The 15,313-nt window shown below is 44.6% G+C and overlaps 1 protein-coding gene across 1 annotated transcript in view; it reads right to left on the bottom strand.

Annotated features, from left to right (window-relative positions):
• The window catches only part of TFAP2D (transcription factor AP-2 delta), a 53,541-nt gene extending 38,587 nt beyond the window's left edge, over positions 1-14,954 (bottom strand). The window contains exons 1-4 of the mRNA XM_059176379.1: positions 14,400-14,954; positions 10,808-10,868; positions 1,094-1,259; positions 803-921 (exon numbers count right to left, since the gene is read on the bottom strand). Coding sequence (XP_059032362.1) covers positions 803-921; positions 1,094-1,259; positions 10,808-10,868; positions 14,400-14,948 — 895 coding nt within the window. The 5' untranslated portion in view covers positions 14,949-14,954. The remainder of the gene's footprint in view (positions 1-802; positions 922-1,093; positions 1,260-10,807; positions 10,869-14,399) is intronic.
• Between the last annotated feature and the right edge of the window lie 359 nt (positions 14,955-15,313).

Raw genomic sequence — 15,313 nt, 5'->3', positions numbered from 1 at the left:
CAGTGCAAGAAAAGTGTCACAGGTGTGTTCAGGTGAGTTCAGGTGAGAATGAAAATAACAGCATTCTGGGTTATGGGAGAACTCTAATCTGGCATTCCAAAGTTCTCCCATAAAGTCAAAAATAAGTCTCTGATAATACCTCTTCTTAAAATTAGTTGAAATAAGATTTTGTAGTTTAGTCCTTACAGAAGAAACAAAAGGGAAAGGGGGAGTTGGGAAAAAAAATAACTTCTGGGAAGATATTATTACCTCCGTCTCTATATCACTGATTAACCTTAACCTTCTGGGACTCAGCTCATGCACCTAGAAAGCCATGGAATGCCACTGTACTTTAAGAGATGCCTACTAGGATTAACCCAATATGCTCTCAGGCTTCGTATCATGCCTAGACTCCTGTGATCCCTATATAAAGGGTGATTAATTCTCCTATAGATCAGGGTGCACTGAATAATAAGTTAAGCTGGATTTATCTGAACCCTAAAATAAACACTAATAAAAATGACAAAACCCAGCCAGCTTTTTGGTTACTGTTATTTAGGAAATACTGGTTGAAGTACTTAAATCTTGTATTATCTTCCATATTATTGTCAAGATTAGCATATTAAATGACATTTTATGAATTATCTGAGCCTTATGCTGTCTAATGTAGTCATCTTTATCATGATTGATTGGGAAATTCACCCAATTTGTTACCTGTCCTACTTAACACTATAGTCAAAAATAAAACAGCATATTCTAACAAGCCTGAGTTCCAAGAATTGTTAACTTTGTACCATTATTTTGCTGAGCTGAAAAATCATACCTTCAACTAAGGAAGTGAGGAGGGTAACGTTGGCTGCTTTCCGTCTTCCTGCTGGCAAATTCAGGCCAAGCCTATCCAGTTTCTCTCTCAGGCAGCGGCCCCCATTCTTGGATTTTGCTCTGTCCAAAAACAAAATAAAAACTAAGTTTTGGAAGTTCATATTCTGAGGGAAATGATGAGAAGATTTGGCCACCAATTCAACGTGAGACAGAAGGCCGAAGGACTGAGGGTTGAGGAGTACGGTGTCAGTACAATTAGAAGACACGATGTGCCAGAAAACAGTTATCTTACCTTCTCAAAATGCCTCCCAAGAGTGAAGCATTGAGGCATTCCGGTGGTGAGAGGCGTCTCTTCACCTCGGCAATCGTCACCTTGTATTTGGAAGTTGAACTGAGAAGGGACAAACGGCCAGGGACAGAGCAAAACAAGTCTGTGGGGTTCACCACACAGGTGCCACCTTGTTGGGGGGAGGGGAAGTATATTACATATTAGTCACAGTGAGAGAAGATAATTGCATGAAAGACAGTTAACATCAAGGCACCACTTGGGATTTGGGAATACACAACAACAATTGTTCTCATATATACATCATCGGGATCATCTCAGAAAGCTACTCTGAAGATGTCCTTTCAGATAACAATAAAAGTTTTGCCTTTCAAATATCATATAGAACATGCTTGTGGGGGTACAGTTTTTTAATTTAAGCAAAAATTATCCTACATATTGCTGGCTGGCCCATCAGTGCTAATTTTGACATCATACACACAAAAAAACCACTTCAATTAATTGAAAACCCCAAACTCTGCCAGTTGAACCCACAGAGGGTCTGTATTACTTTTCCATGGCTCTGTATATGTGTGTGCTTGTCTGTGCAATAGACACAATGGATGGTTATATTTTATCCATGATTTATTATACAGACCAAAGTTTTGGAATCTCTTTTCCAAATTGCTTGAAAACTGCCATCTCTTTTCCCTCCTCCACCTACCAACTATAGGGACTAGAATCACTCACTTCTCAGGCACCACCAAAAATAATCTGCCCATTGTCATAAACTTTCAACCCATGTGGGTAGATGGTAGGTCACATCTCTCTATCACATGTCAGCCCTCAGGACTGGCACACACAGTCAAATACAGCACAAGAGGAGAACATAATAAGAGCCACGTTAAGTGTTAGTGGCCAATAGTATTATTGTTTTGGTTGTAGTTTTCATTATTACTATTAGGGAACAAAGCAATATACCTGGTAATAGCAAAATCACCAAAGCAATCTTGCCTTTGACCTCTGAGCTCCAGAAAGCCCCTAGAGCTTTACTCTCCTCCAAGACAAAAGAGTACATTCCCTAGCCTCAGGCACCTGAAGGAGACTTGAGAACCCAAGATGATAATCCCTTAGAGTTTCCTGCTGCCCAGTCTTCCCATACTGCAAAAATCCTGATCCAGTGTCCATACTACCAACATGGTGGCTACACAGCCCTGGCATTCAAGGCTGCCTCTTCATGTACTGAGCCATCTGAGGGCAGAGCTAATGAGGTTCACTGGCAAGTTCCAATTCAAGGCTTGCTTTCCTAAGCATGCATTTGATTTCTTCAACTATGGGAGATCTTAAGACTCATCTCTACAAAAGGTCAAGTTCTATGAGAGAAAAGAGAGAAAAGTAGCTGGAAGAAGAAAAACAAGCAGGAGAGTGTTGCCCCAAATCCTTTTACTCAAAGGGTGGTTCTCAACCGACAGCATTGGCATCTCCTGAGAGCTTGATAGACATGTGGAATCCCAAGCCTAACTCCAGACCTTCTGAGTCAGAATCTGCATTTTAACAAGATCCCCATGGGGTTCATGGGCACATTAAAGTTTGAGAAGTCCTAGTCTAGGGCTCACCACTTGCCTCCTACAAAGCTCCTCCCCTCCTTTACTAAGCTGCTCAGGGAGGATGTTGTGTTGCTGGAGTCTCTGGCATTCAGATTTGCGTATGTTCTCTGAGCACAGTGGTTAAGGAACCAGGGAGGATGTTTAAAATGGTGAAGGGGTCCTGGACCTGGGTGGAAAGAACAGGTTAGTTTTACCCCTCTCTTAAAATGTTTCTACCCCTGTACTACCTGGAATTCTTCCAGGCTGTTTTAGAGTCATCCAAGTTTCCCCTGAAAGTGCTGCAACTCTTTCTCCTTAAGCATTCTAAGGCTGGCAATCACCCTGAATGACTCCCCCAAACAGAAGAGAGGATACTGAGAACCTTAGAGTAACCAGCCCTCTCCAGACTGGAAGATGAGTCCTGCATGCTTGGCCACATTCCCAATGTTAGTGCTGGTGCCAGGAAACTGACCCTCAGTCTGAAATCTGAGAGGTCACAATTTCATCTGTCAATTTGAAATCCTTTTCCTGGCATTAAACTTGTGGTCAACATAATGGAAAACCATGCAAATGCCTGTCTTGGGAGCCCCAAACAGGAATTCATCTGCACTATCCCACTTAACTTTGTCACAGAGAATTTTAAAGCGGATCCTCCTCCCTTGTCCCTCCTCTTCCTCATCATCATAGTTTTCCCAGATTTGGGGGCCGGGAACTACCATTATCCTCATTCATTGATGCTCTCCCTTTATACCTATAGATACAAAATGTATTTTACAGAAAAATCGTGACTTCTCAAAAATTATGATGAACAGGCTATCAGTGAAGCTGGCCTTTAGCATCCTATTGTCAGAATCAGGAGCCTGGTAACTTTAGGACTTTGGTCACTGTGGGGCCATCTGAAGTAAAACATGTTAAAGAATCATAATATCTATATTCAGAATTCACAGAGCCCTCTTCTGAAAATGGGCTTCCATCTATTGTTATGGAATCATAAACAAATTTACACTTTACATAAACCCTCCTCTCGGTAAAATAGCCAATACGCAACTGAGGACACAAGCAGTCTCACCTAATGGGTCTCAAGTAAATTATGAGAGAAGAATATTTGTGCATGTGCTACTTTCCCGGTAAGTCAAGGGAAAAGAAGGACACAGCTTTAGACCTTTCCTATATTCACCAATCTACAGTGGGTCAGAAACCTAATATAGGGAGATACAGAAGAAGATTATAAAAGATCTTTGTTGAAAAAAAAAAAAAGAGAGTCAAATAAGATTTTCTCCAACTGAAAAATTGCCCCCTTTTGGCAAAGTGAACCCTGTGTGGTGAAAGCTAGCTGCTTCCAGGGAAGTCATTGGATCTGCTATCTAGCCAAGTGCTACCACCCTGGGCTCTGGGTCTTTCCTGCATCCAGGTTAGGCTTCTGGTTTTCGCTCAAATAAGCATTTATTAATGTGGTCAACATAAGTAAGTTACACCAGCTGTATATTAAGAGTATGCTTTATGCACACAAAAACTGCCTGGAAGATTTATTTTGTATTCAGGATTAGCCATCAACTCTAGAGTCTTTTATTTTTTATGTCACAGCATCTTTAAAGGGAATTTCTGTTGCTTTGATAGTTGGCATTGCTGCAGCCTTGGGGAACTCTCTCGTCCTGGCTAAAGATTTGGCAACTTGTAGAGTTTACAGCAGCTTGGGGAACCTGATATCTTTCTTCCCAGTGGTTTATTTTTGGGGGAAGAAGAAGAGATTAATAGGTCAACATAACCAGATTTTTGTGTTTAGAATGAAGGTCCGAGGAGGGGACCCAGACTAGAGATAGCAATGACGAGATTTCAAAGGAAAGCCATGAGAGTCATCCATGCCAAGGCATGTGCAGTATTCATCCCCAGGGTTACCAGTTCTTCATGGTACCTGTGTTGCAGGTGGGCTCTTATTGAAATTACATAACGTTCATTCTAGATCCAGCACTCCAATTAGAGATGCCTATGGCGCCAGAACCAGGGCACTCATACAGAGCTTTTCTCGAGTACATCCCTTTTCCATCATAGTGCACAGAAGCAATACTCCTGTGGAGGACACTATTTTCAAAACTGAAATTTGGTCATGGGGCTTCCTATTTCCAGTGATGCTCAAACTCAGATCTGTAGCGATAGAAACAGCATAAGAAGTCAGGGACTATCTACTTAAGGTCATTTGTCTAGAACATGACTATCATAAAACGGATAACTCTGCCATAGCTATAGGGAAATATCAGGCAAAGAAACTGTGCAGGGGACAAAACTGGGCACAAAACACACAGAAGCAGATCCTTCAGCTGCCAGACCTTGTTAGAACCCATGAGGCCAAAGAAAAACGGAGTGGGGCTGTGCCCTTCCTGGAGTGGCTGGAGATATCTGGCCCTGTGTTGGCAGGCACAGCCTAGGGAGTGGGAAAAAGACTGGGCTGCAAGTAAGAGGTTGGCCAACTAGCGACCCATGGGACCTCTGATGAATAACTCTGGGCCCTGGTCTGTCCATCTGAAAAATGGGGATGCTCACGCCTGCTCAACTTAATTCCCCAGCTCGTGGGAGGTGCAACGGGAAAAGGACGCACACGTGCTCAGCATCCTGAATAGAGCCCACCGAACTCCACCATCGTGTTGAGCAACTACCACCGCTCAGGGGCGCGAGCTTTGGAGCGCAACAAGATCCCCATCCACCTTTTGCGCGGCTATGGGATAGAAAGACAAGCGCCCACGCCTGAGTGCGCTTTTCCTTTTCTTATCCAGGCAATTAGGGCAGAGGAAACAGCCGCGACCGTCTCCAAGGAGCTGTGGCTCTCCTGGCGCCCCTAAGGCTGCCTGTAAGCCACGCAGCCCCTCTGGGTGCCTTCCTCTCAAAGAACAGAGCTAGATGGCTAGAGGCCCTGCGCGCTCTCCAGGTGCAATCAATACTTCCTGGCTGGCTTCCGGGCGCGGGCCTGACGCGCGCAGCCTCTCCAAAGCCGCAGCGCCGCCCCACTCCCCGTCGCTTCGGTGTTGACATAATTAGACCAAATCTTGAGAGCAAAATAAATGTTCTGTTCGCCTTACAGCCAAACAGATGTTTACAATTCAAATGAAAGAAATACAAACGGCAGGGATTTTTTTCTCCCCTTCTTCATCTCCAGTGATCGCTCGTTTTTTCTGACACATTAAAAATGTGTAAGCGATTATAGGAGTTTCCTGTCCCTGTTTGTTCTGCGGGTGCATTTCTGTGAGGTGCGCGTGTAAACTGGGTGGGGTAGGATCATTCTCGGCTGCTTCCTTTCTAGCCCCTCGCCCTGCTCAATCCCAAACCCCTCGGGTAATCCCCTCCCCGCTTCTCCCCACCCCTTCGCCGGCCGCAGATACTCATTGTAATCAAACAGCAAAGGGATAGCGGTTTAACTGCAATCAAATGGGCCTCAAATGATGCATCAGCCGCTTACTGCGCTGTTTGAGGGGGAGAATGTATCCTTCCAGGTATAACTGGATTAAGAGGTTTGGACACGCTCCTCCCTGAGCAGATTCCAGGCAGAACAAAAGAAAGGGAGGTCTGCACAGAGAGACATTGGTTTAATGTGCCGGTGGGTGTGTAATTGTGTGTGTGTGTGTATTAATCCCCATTTCTCAATGCAGGGATTGCTTTGGTTTTGGTGATTTTCACAGCGATAAAGAAAATGGAGAGATGGCAGTGGGCTACGAAAGGAGCTCCCCTCCCCCACAGAATTTTTCCCCCCAAAACCATGCCTATAGATCCTTTGGTATATGAATTTTCATCTTCATATAAAGGAGATTGAATTCCGAATCTGCAGCATCTGTATTTGGGGACTAACAAGGCAGGAGAGGTGTGTTTCTGGTTCTATTTTCAAAATGGATGAGCTATACAGATGATTTGGGGCAATTCTAGTGAAGAGAGGTTCTGGGGGCCCTGACAAAAGAAGAAGAGGAAGGCTTCCCACCCCACTCCAATTGTACTCCTCCTGGAAGTCGCTGAAAGAGCCAGAGGCTCTTTCTAACTCGAGTTCCAAAACTCAGAGCCCCGGCAAAACTGAAAGAGCAGAAGCAGCTCATCTTCCTGCCCAAGCAGCTTGTGGGCAGCCAGCTGTGGGGACTGTAGAAGGGGAGAGCGGTCAGGTCCATCCACCCTCTTATTGGCAGACTGGGCGAGTGCTGCTAAACTCCGTTTCACAGAAGCATTTTTAAAAAATTAAATCAGATCTGACAATGTTTGTACCTCAGCGTAAATGCCTCCTCCTCAGCGTGCCAGTCACCTCTAAGCGATCTGACAAATTCCAGCTCCCTTAAAACGTGCAGAGTTCAGATCATATTAATTCCCCCAAAATGTTTGATTCAAAGTAGTTTGTATTTTGTGTAGCCACGGGCAATCCGGAAAGTGCTCCTGCCTGCCCATAGCCGGGTCCGCTCCCTCTCTGCGTGGCCCAGAGGCTATGGCGGTATTTAAGTGTCTGAAATTAGCCTGGGGCTGCAAGGCAGAGTGATCACAAAGCAAAACAAGGGCGCTTCCCCTCTTCACTTTTTTCATTTTTTTCTTTCTTCCTTTTTTTTTTTTTTTTTTTTCAGAGTTGCCATTCCGATTTCTCAAAAAAGACCAGGGCCAAAATGTCACTTCCCACCCAAATATGGAAAAGCTGGGTCTTCTCATCTCATCTCCATCTGCGTCTGCAGGCCATAGCCCCCTACCCACTCGAAACCCTACCCCTGCCATTCCAACCTGGATCCATTCATTCTTAGCAACATCATCATCATCGTCATCGTCATCAACATTGTTCTCCTACTATTAAATTCTCAGAGTGAGAAATGAAAGGGACCAGTGCCTGACAAAGAGGAGGGGGCCATGAGGGAGCCTCAGAAGATTCATGGGGAAAAGAAGAGTGGGTTTTCCTTTCTTTTTTTAATGATTAAAAACACAGACGACTCCTGTAAATAGAAGCCTCATTTCTTCAAGAGACGCCTTTTGAAACCTAGTATCTGAATATTCAACGAAGGCAAAGCTCCACTCTGTACGTACAACATTAATATGATCTCTGCAGAATTTGCTACTCAGAAATATTAACATATCAAAGCCGAAGCCGGAGGCGAGAGAAGCTATCGATACGAGAGCACAGGGTAAAGTAAAGATTATTGGTTCTGATGGTTGGAGTGGCGGAGCTGCGGGCAAAATCACGCACACCATTAAGTGAGAGTGAGAGTGCGGGAGCTGCATCTCAGAGGCGGTGGCAAATATTTTATCTAGGTGGTAATTACCTTGCCGCTGCCCCTGTTCCAAGCTTCCTTTGGCTCCTTGGCCTTCATTATAGGCAAAGACAATGTAACTGCCACTTACTGAAGTGAGTCAGAGAAATGGTATTTTGTTCTTTGCAAATAGAGATGGCTAAATTTAAAGAACTGAGTGCCCCCCCCCCAACACACACCCTGCAAACCAGGACAGCCTCTCCCTGGTGAACTCATAGGAGGCACTTAGGGATCTTTCTTCTAGAAGAATACTCAGGAGACTTTGGAAGTGAAATCTGTTTTGTTCTTCCCACAATAAATCCTAGAAATCATTAGAAATGTAAGTTTATCAGAGAACATAGCAAGGGAGGGAAAATTGGCAAAAAGTTGTGGTTTTCAAGAAATCATGTTTCCTGTGGAGAGTTACCTGTAAACATGGATTAGAAGAGAAACAGACATTCCTACCTAAACAAAACCATTACACAATATGGCAATACGGCAGAGTGCTTAACGTAATACCCTCCTGGTTTTTGATGAACGAAGGTGACTCGAGCTATTTAGTTTAAGATTCTGGTGCACTACCATGACAAGACAGAGAAGGGCCTTCCTCAGCTTTTCTTCAAAAATGAGGAGTCCTGAGATGAGGGGCTGGGCAGGTTCCAGTAGGATGTACAAAACCTTTTAAGCAAGAATTCCTTGCTCTCCATTTGTAAACTGTCATGAACATTGATTGTTTCAGAGTAACAGACACACACTTGGTCTCCAGAGCTCAACCAAGTTAATTGGCCTTTCTCTAAGACATGTGGAAATGCAATAAATTCAGCAGCTAAATTCTGAATTCCTTTGCAGGGAGCGGGGCTGGGGGGGGATGAGGCCTGGGATTTAGTCAAACAATACAGATAGACGCCCCAAGTTACCACCCCTTTCTCTTTGGAGCTATGCTGTTCTCCTAAAAGATCAATGTTTGGTTTAAAATCACAGGCTCCATGCTGATTTTCAGGTGAAACGAGGTGACACGGAATTCTGTAAATAAAACATTACCCAAGGAAGACCATTTCTGTGGCTTTAATAGGACAGGACCACAGTTCCCATTTTGTAGCTATCCAGGATCGTAGGCCTTTCTCGGGGGAATGCTGAGCATGTGTCCCCTAAATCTCTCTCCAAAAACTTCAACTGATTACACAGCCACTTCCCTGCCAGCTCTCGCCCTCGGTCTCAAATAATTCCCACCCTCTGCCAGCTATTGTAAGGTCTGAAGCGATTTCCAAGGGTTTGAGAAGGTGATCTTGGACTAAATGCGCAACTGAATGCGTCTACCGCAGTCGCGCCAGCCGGGCTCTGGGAGGAGCCGGCTTCGGGCGCTAATTAGTGGCGCTGTCCTTCAGCACCACCGACATCTCCGTGCGCCCTGACTGCTCAGCCTCACCTTCAGCGTGACCGCCGCTACAGACCCAGGTCTGCACACCTCACCTGACCCTTCTTTCACCAGGCATATTAATCCCTCCCTCCAATAGCATGTGAATTTTATTTCATTTTTACTAGTCTTGGGCCTATTTCATCTCACTTTAACATGGCTGAATATTAGCCTGACAAGCTTACTATTACTCATTAAAAAAAAAAAAAAAAAATCCTTACTGAACCACACTAGTGGTTTTTTGAAAAATAGTTTCAAATCTCCCTGGAGTAAAACAACGGAGTCTAATAGCTATTTTACATTTAGTGGAAGTTCCAAGTGTCCACTATGACAATCTTTAAGTTCCAAAAGAAAAGCAGTCTTTGTTTTTGTTCCTCCTAAATTTAAATGGAATTTCACATTGGACACTGGGTTGTAAAACCTGTACTTTAAACATGAAAGAATCCATTGCTTTATTTGGAAAAGCACTGGACTCTTTCAATAAGCTTTGAAGAGGATGGACAGGGACTGAAGGACATTTATTTGGTACCATCAGAAGTGACTCAGTCTTTAGTAGTTCTGTTACTAAAGACAACTGCGGCCCTGGAGCTGGAATTAGTCCTGGTGAATAGGCCACATCTTATTAATTCGTATGAAGTTGGGATAACAGCTGGTCCCCTTGCCTGTGTGCTCCTCGGGTTACTCAGCTTTGCTGGGAAAATAAGCTTCAGAGGCTCTGGGTACAGTTAAGTGGGGAAGCCAGCAAAATCTGCACCGCCTTGAGGCCCTTGAAATGTCATAGTTCAAAACCTTTTGTCAAAATGGAACATCTGAGATGCAGCCCCCTTCAGTGTCTGAGCCAAAATCAACAGCTCTCAACTCTTGCCTTCCCCCACCTTCCAATTCCATGGGTAACTCTGGATTCAGATGTTTTCCTCAACAGATGGGAACAAGAAAGCTTTATCCGGTACAGTTAACACCACCTCCTCCTCCCACCTCCCTTAAAGAAAGAAATGTTCTGGACACTTAGAAAAATAAGGGCAGCTACAATATTGGTGTTTCATTAGCCTTCCCCGAAGCCTCAATGAATCTAGCCTTTCATAGAATCCTTCAAAGCCTCAAGCTAACACCATCACCTCAATCACCCAGGCTGTGGCTGGCACATTCAGGACTAAAAGAGACCAGAAATTCTGCTTGAGGATGTGGTGATGGGGAAAGGAGGTGTGACAAGGATTTTTTCCCCTTTCTTTTCTTGCTTTCTTCTTTTTTTCTTTTTCTCCCCCTCTAACTTTGATTGTGTCACTGTTCCATGGAGAATAGCAAATCTCTTCTATCATAGCTCTTTGGGGGCACAGTCTGGGTTCAAGCCTCAGTGAAGGAGGGGAGTATGCCTATGTGGGACCAAAGTAATCGACCAAGAGTAATTGTTTTCTTAATCATCAGGCAAGGGATCCAATGCTCAAAAACACCACCAGATCTTCAAAGTATCAGATGAGAGAAGAACGTTTCATTTTAACATGTCACTTACCTCTTCTTATCACTCCACCTTGACCATTGAGAACAAGTCCACACTGGGCTTCCACGGAGCCCTTAACAAAAGAAAAATAAATAAAAGCACTCAAATAGGTACTAATAGGTATGACCACATGAGTTAAGTCTTTCAATCTGCCCCATTCCTGAACCCCATATCCCTGTAGTAGACAGTTAAAAGCAACCACTGAGCTGGAACAAGTTTGGCAGCACACATGATTTTAAGGGGGAAAAAAGTGCCAGAAAAACCACAATCTAAAAGTTGTATAAATCTTAAGGTATGCATTTTGCAGCACCATACACTATTACACTTCAAAGTACCTGAGAGTCTTTCATCTTGGCATAAGGGAATGAGAAGCCCTTTGAGTCCCCATCAAGGCAGATAGCATATATACAGACAGTTTCCACGGCACTTTCTGCGTGGAGCAAATTATACTAAAAGTGTCAAGTCTGGCACTGTGGGTTTCTGGGGAGCTCAGAGGAGCCATTTCAAGTGCAGCCTTCAAGATATCTGATGTTGGTTCTGCTTTACCACAGAAGTAGTAGTATCCTACCCAAAATATGCCTTAGAGAGGAAACACCTTCAGGTTCACTCACTGTAGATCTTCAGGCTCCTAATGGATTGAGGGATCATTTGAGCTGGGAAGAAGGAAAGGGTTTGCTGATTTTTGATAAAGAAAAATAAAAATTTCTCTCTGTCTTTTTTACCCTGAGTTGAAATGTGTTAAAGGCTCATTTTCCTTTACAAACAAACGAGGTATTGGACATGAAAGAGGCCTTGAAGGGTGTTAACCTACCCAACAGCCCGTGAAGAGTTAAGTAAATGCGGAGAGAGTCGGTGCATAATAAAAACCCACTTTACAAAACAACCTTTACAGCCCTGGCTCCCTTTTGCTTCCCCATTTTCACCATATTGAGGCAGGCCTGTAAGACCCCCCTTTTCAACCTACTCACGAGCTCTTTCTTATTTTAAATGTTCTGCCTTAAAGTGATTATCAAATCAATATGAAAAAAAAAAAAAACTTGGAGACTGAGCATAAATTAAAGCGGTGATGGGAAAAGGTGTGACAGTTTCCTTTGTTGGCCATAGCAAATCTTTTTAGGGGACTCAAAGATGGAACTGAAGCCACAAGACTGTTTGCATCTGTTAGGCAGACTTAGACCGCCCTGCAAACCATTGGACTTTCACTTAAAATTCTGTGCAGGGAAAAGTATATTTACATTTGTTGCATTTGAAATGAGGCATATGCTGATGAATGTTTTAAAAAGGAAGAAATAAAAGGAGAGAGACGGGTTTCTCCCACACATCCCCTCCCTATTTCTCTTTTTAAAAGTAGCTATTACTTTTTTTCTCTTTCCTTTTCATTCTGCCAACTAAGTCCAAGAGGAGTGCAAGAAAATAACTTACTAGATTTACAACTTGTTTCATATATATATAATATATATACACACACACACACATATATAGCATATATATACACACATACACAATGATATGTACATATATAGATATGTCTATAGACATAGATACATAAATACATCACATATCAAACTCTTCAACTTCTTCTAAAATGTTGGAGTGTTTCTCAGTATGAATATTCCCTCAGTATGAGCAATAAACTAAAAAACTAAAAAAAGACTATAAATATAAAAAAGACATAAACTGAAGAAAAGGTCTTAAAATATCTGAAATGTAGAAGGTAAAGAGCCTCGAAGCTCTCCAAGGGAGCGAACCACTCTCCCTCCCGTTCTCTGGCGCACTGTTAAGATGTTTATTTTCTCAGAAGAAACGAATCTTGGTCTCTACACTTAACAAACTTTTCCCCCTCATAAGTAAAACATGTTGTTTGGTCGGATGACATTGCATAAATGACCAGTTGAATGGCACTAAGTCGAAAATTGGATAAACTACGGTGTTCTTTTGCACGGGATTCGCCCTTTGTTTGGTGCTTGCAAATGTTCTAATCCCCTCTTTTGAAAAATGCCCGGCTTTGTGCCTAGCACAGAAAAAAAATTTGTACAGATACAAAAAAATCAGCAGCAGACGCGGCTATTAAAAGGAGTAAATAGGTTTTAGTTGAGCTAAGCATTGAATGGCAGATTTTTCCCCCCTTGAGACATAAGGGGATCCTTGTGAAAAATGTAAAAATGTTCTGAGCGTATAAAATTATTTTGTGAATATAAATGTAGAAAGTCAAGGTTTATGGAGCCAAATCTTTTTTCTTGTGTGCCGATCTTGTGCCCACGGCTCTCTGTTGGGACTGTAAGGGCTTTCACTTTAATTTTAAAATGATCCCTTGCTTGGAGGTAAATGAGAGGCAAAGATTTTCCGTGCGCAAAAAGGGATCTCTTATGTCTCCAACTTGTGCTCTTGGAGTATCTCTCCTTTCGTTATGGAGGCTGTGGAGAGGGTGGCCAGCTTTGTGCGGACTGAAAAAGTAGACACTCAGCTACAGCTGTCCTTTCAGCTAGAAGAAGCTACAAATTCATGTCTTTTCAGTTCTTTTTTGGGATATTTGTGGGTTTATTTGTTTGCAATGTGGTTGTGGCAGTATGTCTGAAAAATTATAAATTCTATTGTTGGCAAAAAATGTGCAAAAATACATTAAGAAAAATGTAAGAGAGAGATCATCTGATTGATGGCTTCCACAGTACTAGATCCCTCCCCCCTCCCCCCTTCCTTCCTTCCTCTCTTTTTGCTCTCTCTCTCATCCCTCCTTTCTTTTTCTCACTTCTTCCTTCCTTATTTCTTTCCCCTCTCCCTTCATTTATTTCCTAATTTCCTTCTTTTTAAGAAGTTGCATCTTGTGTAAAAGTTAATAACCCGGTGAGAAAAATAAAGTTGTGAATTACCCAACTGAGTGGTGGGATTGGGTCTCCTTAGACAGACTTGGGTTCAACTCCACAGCCTGGTGAACTGCATTGTGCAGATTCTTTGATTGGTGTGAATTTTGAGACTTTCATTTGCAATTCTTTACTATCCACAGCAATCTAGTATATTCGGGGAAACTTTTGCTAGAGCCCAACAAAGTCGCAGTACAAACCAGCCCCCCCTCCCCGCCCAGGTCATAGTAAGTTTCCACAAGCTCGGTCTGGGACAGACACCTAAGACGCCGGCGGGTAGACCCAGCAAAACGCAGAGACTGAAGGTGCGATTGGTCATCATCTTATCGAGTCTTACTCGGAGTCCAGTCGGCTCAACCCAGCCTCCCCGATCTCCTCCGCCCCATCCCCTCAGGGACAGAAATGAGGATTCACAACCGATTTCTGTGCAGACCAACTGAAAGTGGGGGCCCGCAGCTAGCCAGACTCCCGGGCGTCCAGGTGAAATGCCTTGATCCAATGAGAGTGACAGAATGGCGCACGCCTCCTCTAATTGTTTTGATAACTTTCCATAATAAGTGGTGTGTGTGTGTGTGTGTGTGTGTGAGAGAGAGAGAGAGAGAGAGAGACAGAGACAGAGAGAGGAGAGGAGGGTAGAGGAGAGGAGAGGAGAGAGGAGAGGCGGCTTACAGTTAGAGCTTTAACGGTTCGGGAGGGGGAGGGCAAAGAGGGGAGGGCGCAGACAAATTCGCTGCATGCTTATTTACCTGCAAGTCGTCCGCTCCCGCGGCGGCCAGCCCCAGGCTGGGCCCTGGCAGGAGTCTTTGATCTGGGTGCATTCCATACTGAGAGCCATGGCTCATGAGGGACAGGTCGTGCCGGCGGTAGGCATCGAGGCAGCCCAGCTCCCGCCTCTGCTCGTCCAGGCAGGACGACTTGAGCGCCCGCGCATTGTGCAGGTTAATAAAGTCGGTGGGCTCCCCGTGGTGGATCTGCTGGTAGTACTGTTGCGAGTGGTGGAGCGAGTTCAGAGAGTAGGCGTCGGGGGTGACGGCCGGGTGGCTGTGCTGAAACTCGTAATGGAAGGACTGGTGGTGGAGCGGGGTGTACTGGTGGTTAGTGGAGAAGTAGGGGGACGCGAACTCGGTGCCGGTGGTGGAGTAAGTTAAAGGAGAGGAGGAGGAATAGGCGACAGTGGAATTGGCTACGGACTCCAGACAGCCAAGCTGCATCAAACGGTAGCTGTTTGATCCGTCGTGACGTATCTGGAAGGAAGAGGGGGAAAAGGGAGAGCAGAAAAACTTGAGGTTTGTCATTTTGCAACCGAGACGCCGCTCTCCCGGAGCCAGAAGCTTTCAAGCTTTCTCTGGCTCTCCAAGGGGAGCGAGCACGCAGGGCTGGGGCCGAGCCACAGCCCCGGCTCAGCGCCTTTGCCAGAGAGCCTTTGCGAGCAGGCGAACTGGGGGTGGGCGGCCTCGTCCTCACAGTCGAGAGGGCGGAAAAAAATCCCCCACCCTATATAGGTGCGGGTGACACACCACACACACATACACACACACGCGCGCGCACACACACACACACACACACACACAGCCTAACTTGCACAGGGAGCTGGGCGCTGGGAGCCAGGTTTACGCCTGACTCCGGGGCGGCGGGGAGCAGAACCCGAGTCCACACGCAC

The sequence above is a fragment of the Mustela lutreola genome, chromosome 6 (genome assembly GCF_030435805.1).
Source record: "Mustela lutreola isolate mMusLut2 chromosome 6, mMusLut2.pri, whole genome shotgun sequence".
Classification (NCBI taxonomy): domain Eukaryota; kingdom Metazoa; phylum Chordata; class Mammalia; order Carnivora; family Mustelidae; genus Mustela; species Mustela lutreola.
The sequence above is the reverse complement of the archived record's forward strand: the minus strand, read 5'-3'. Positions and strand labels throughout refer to the sequence as shown.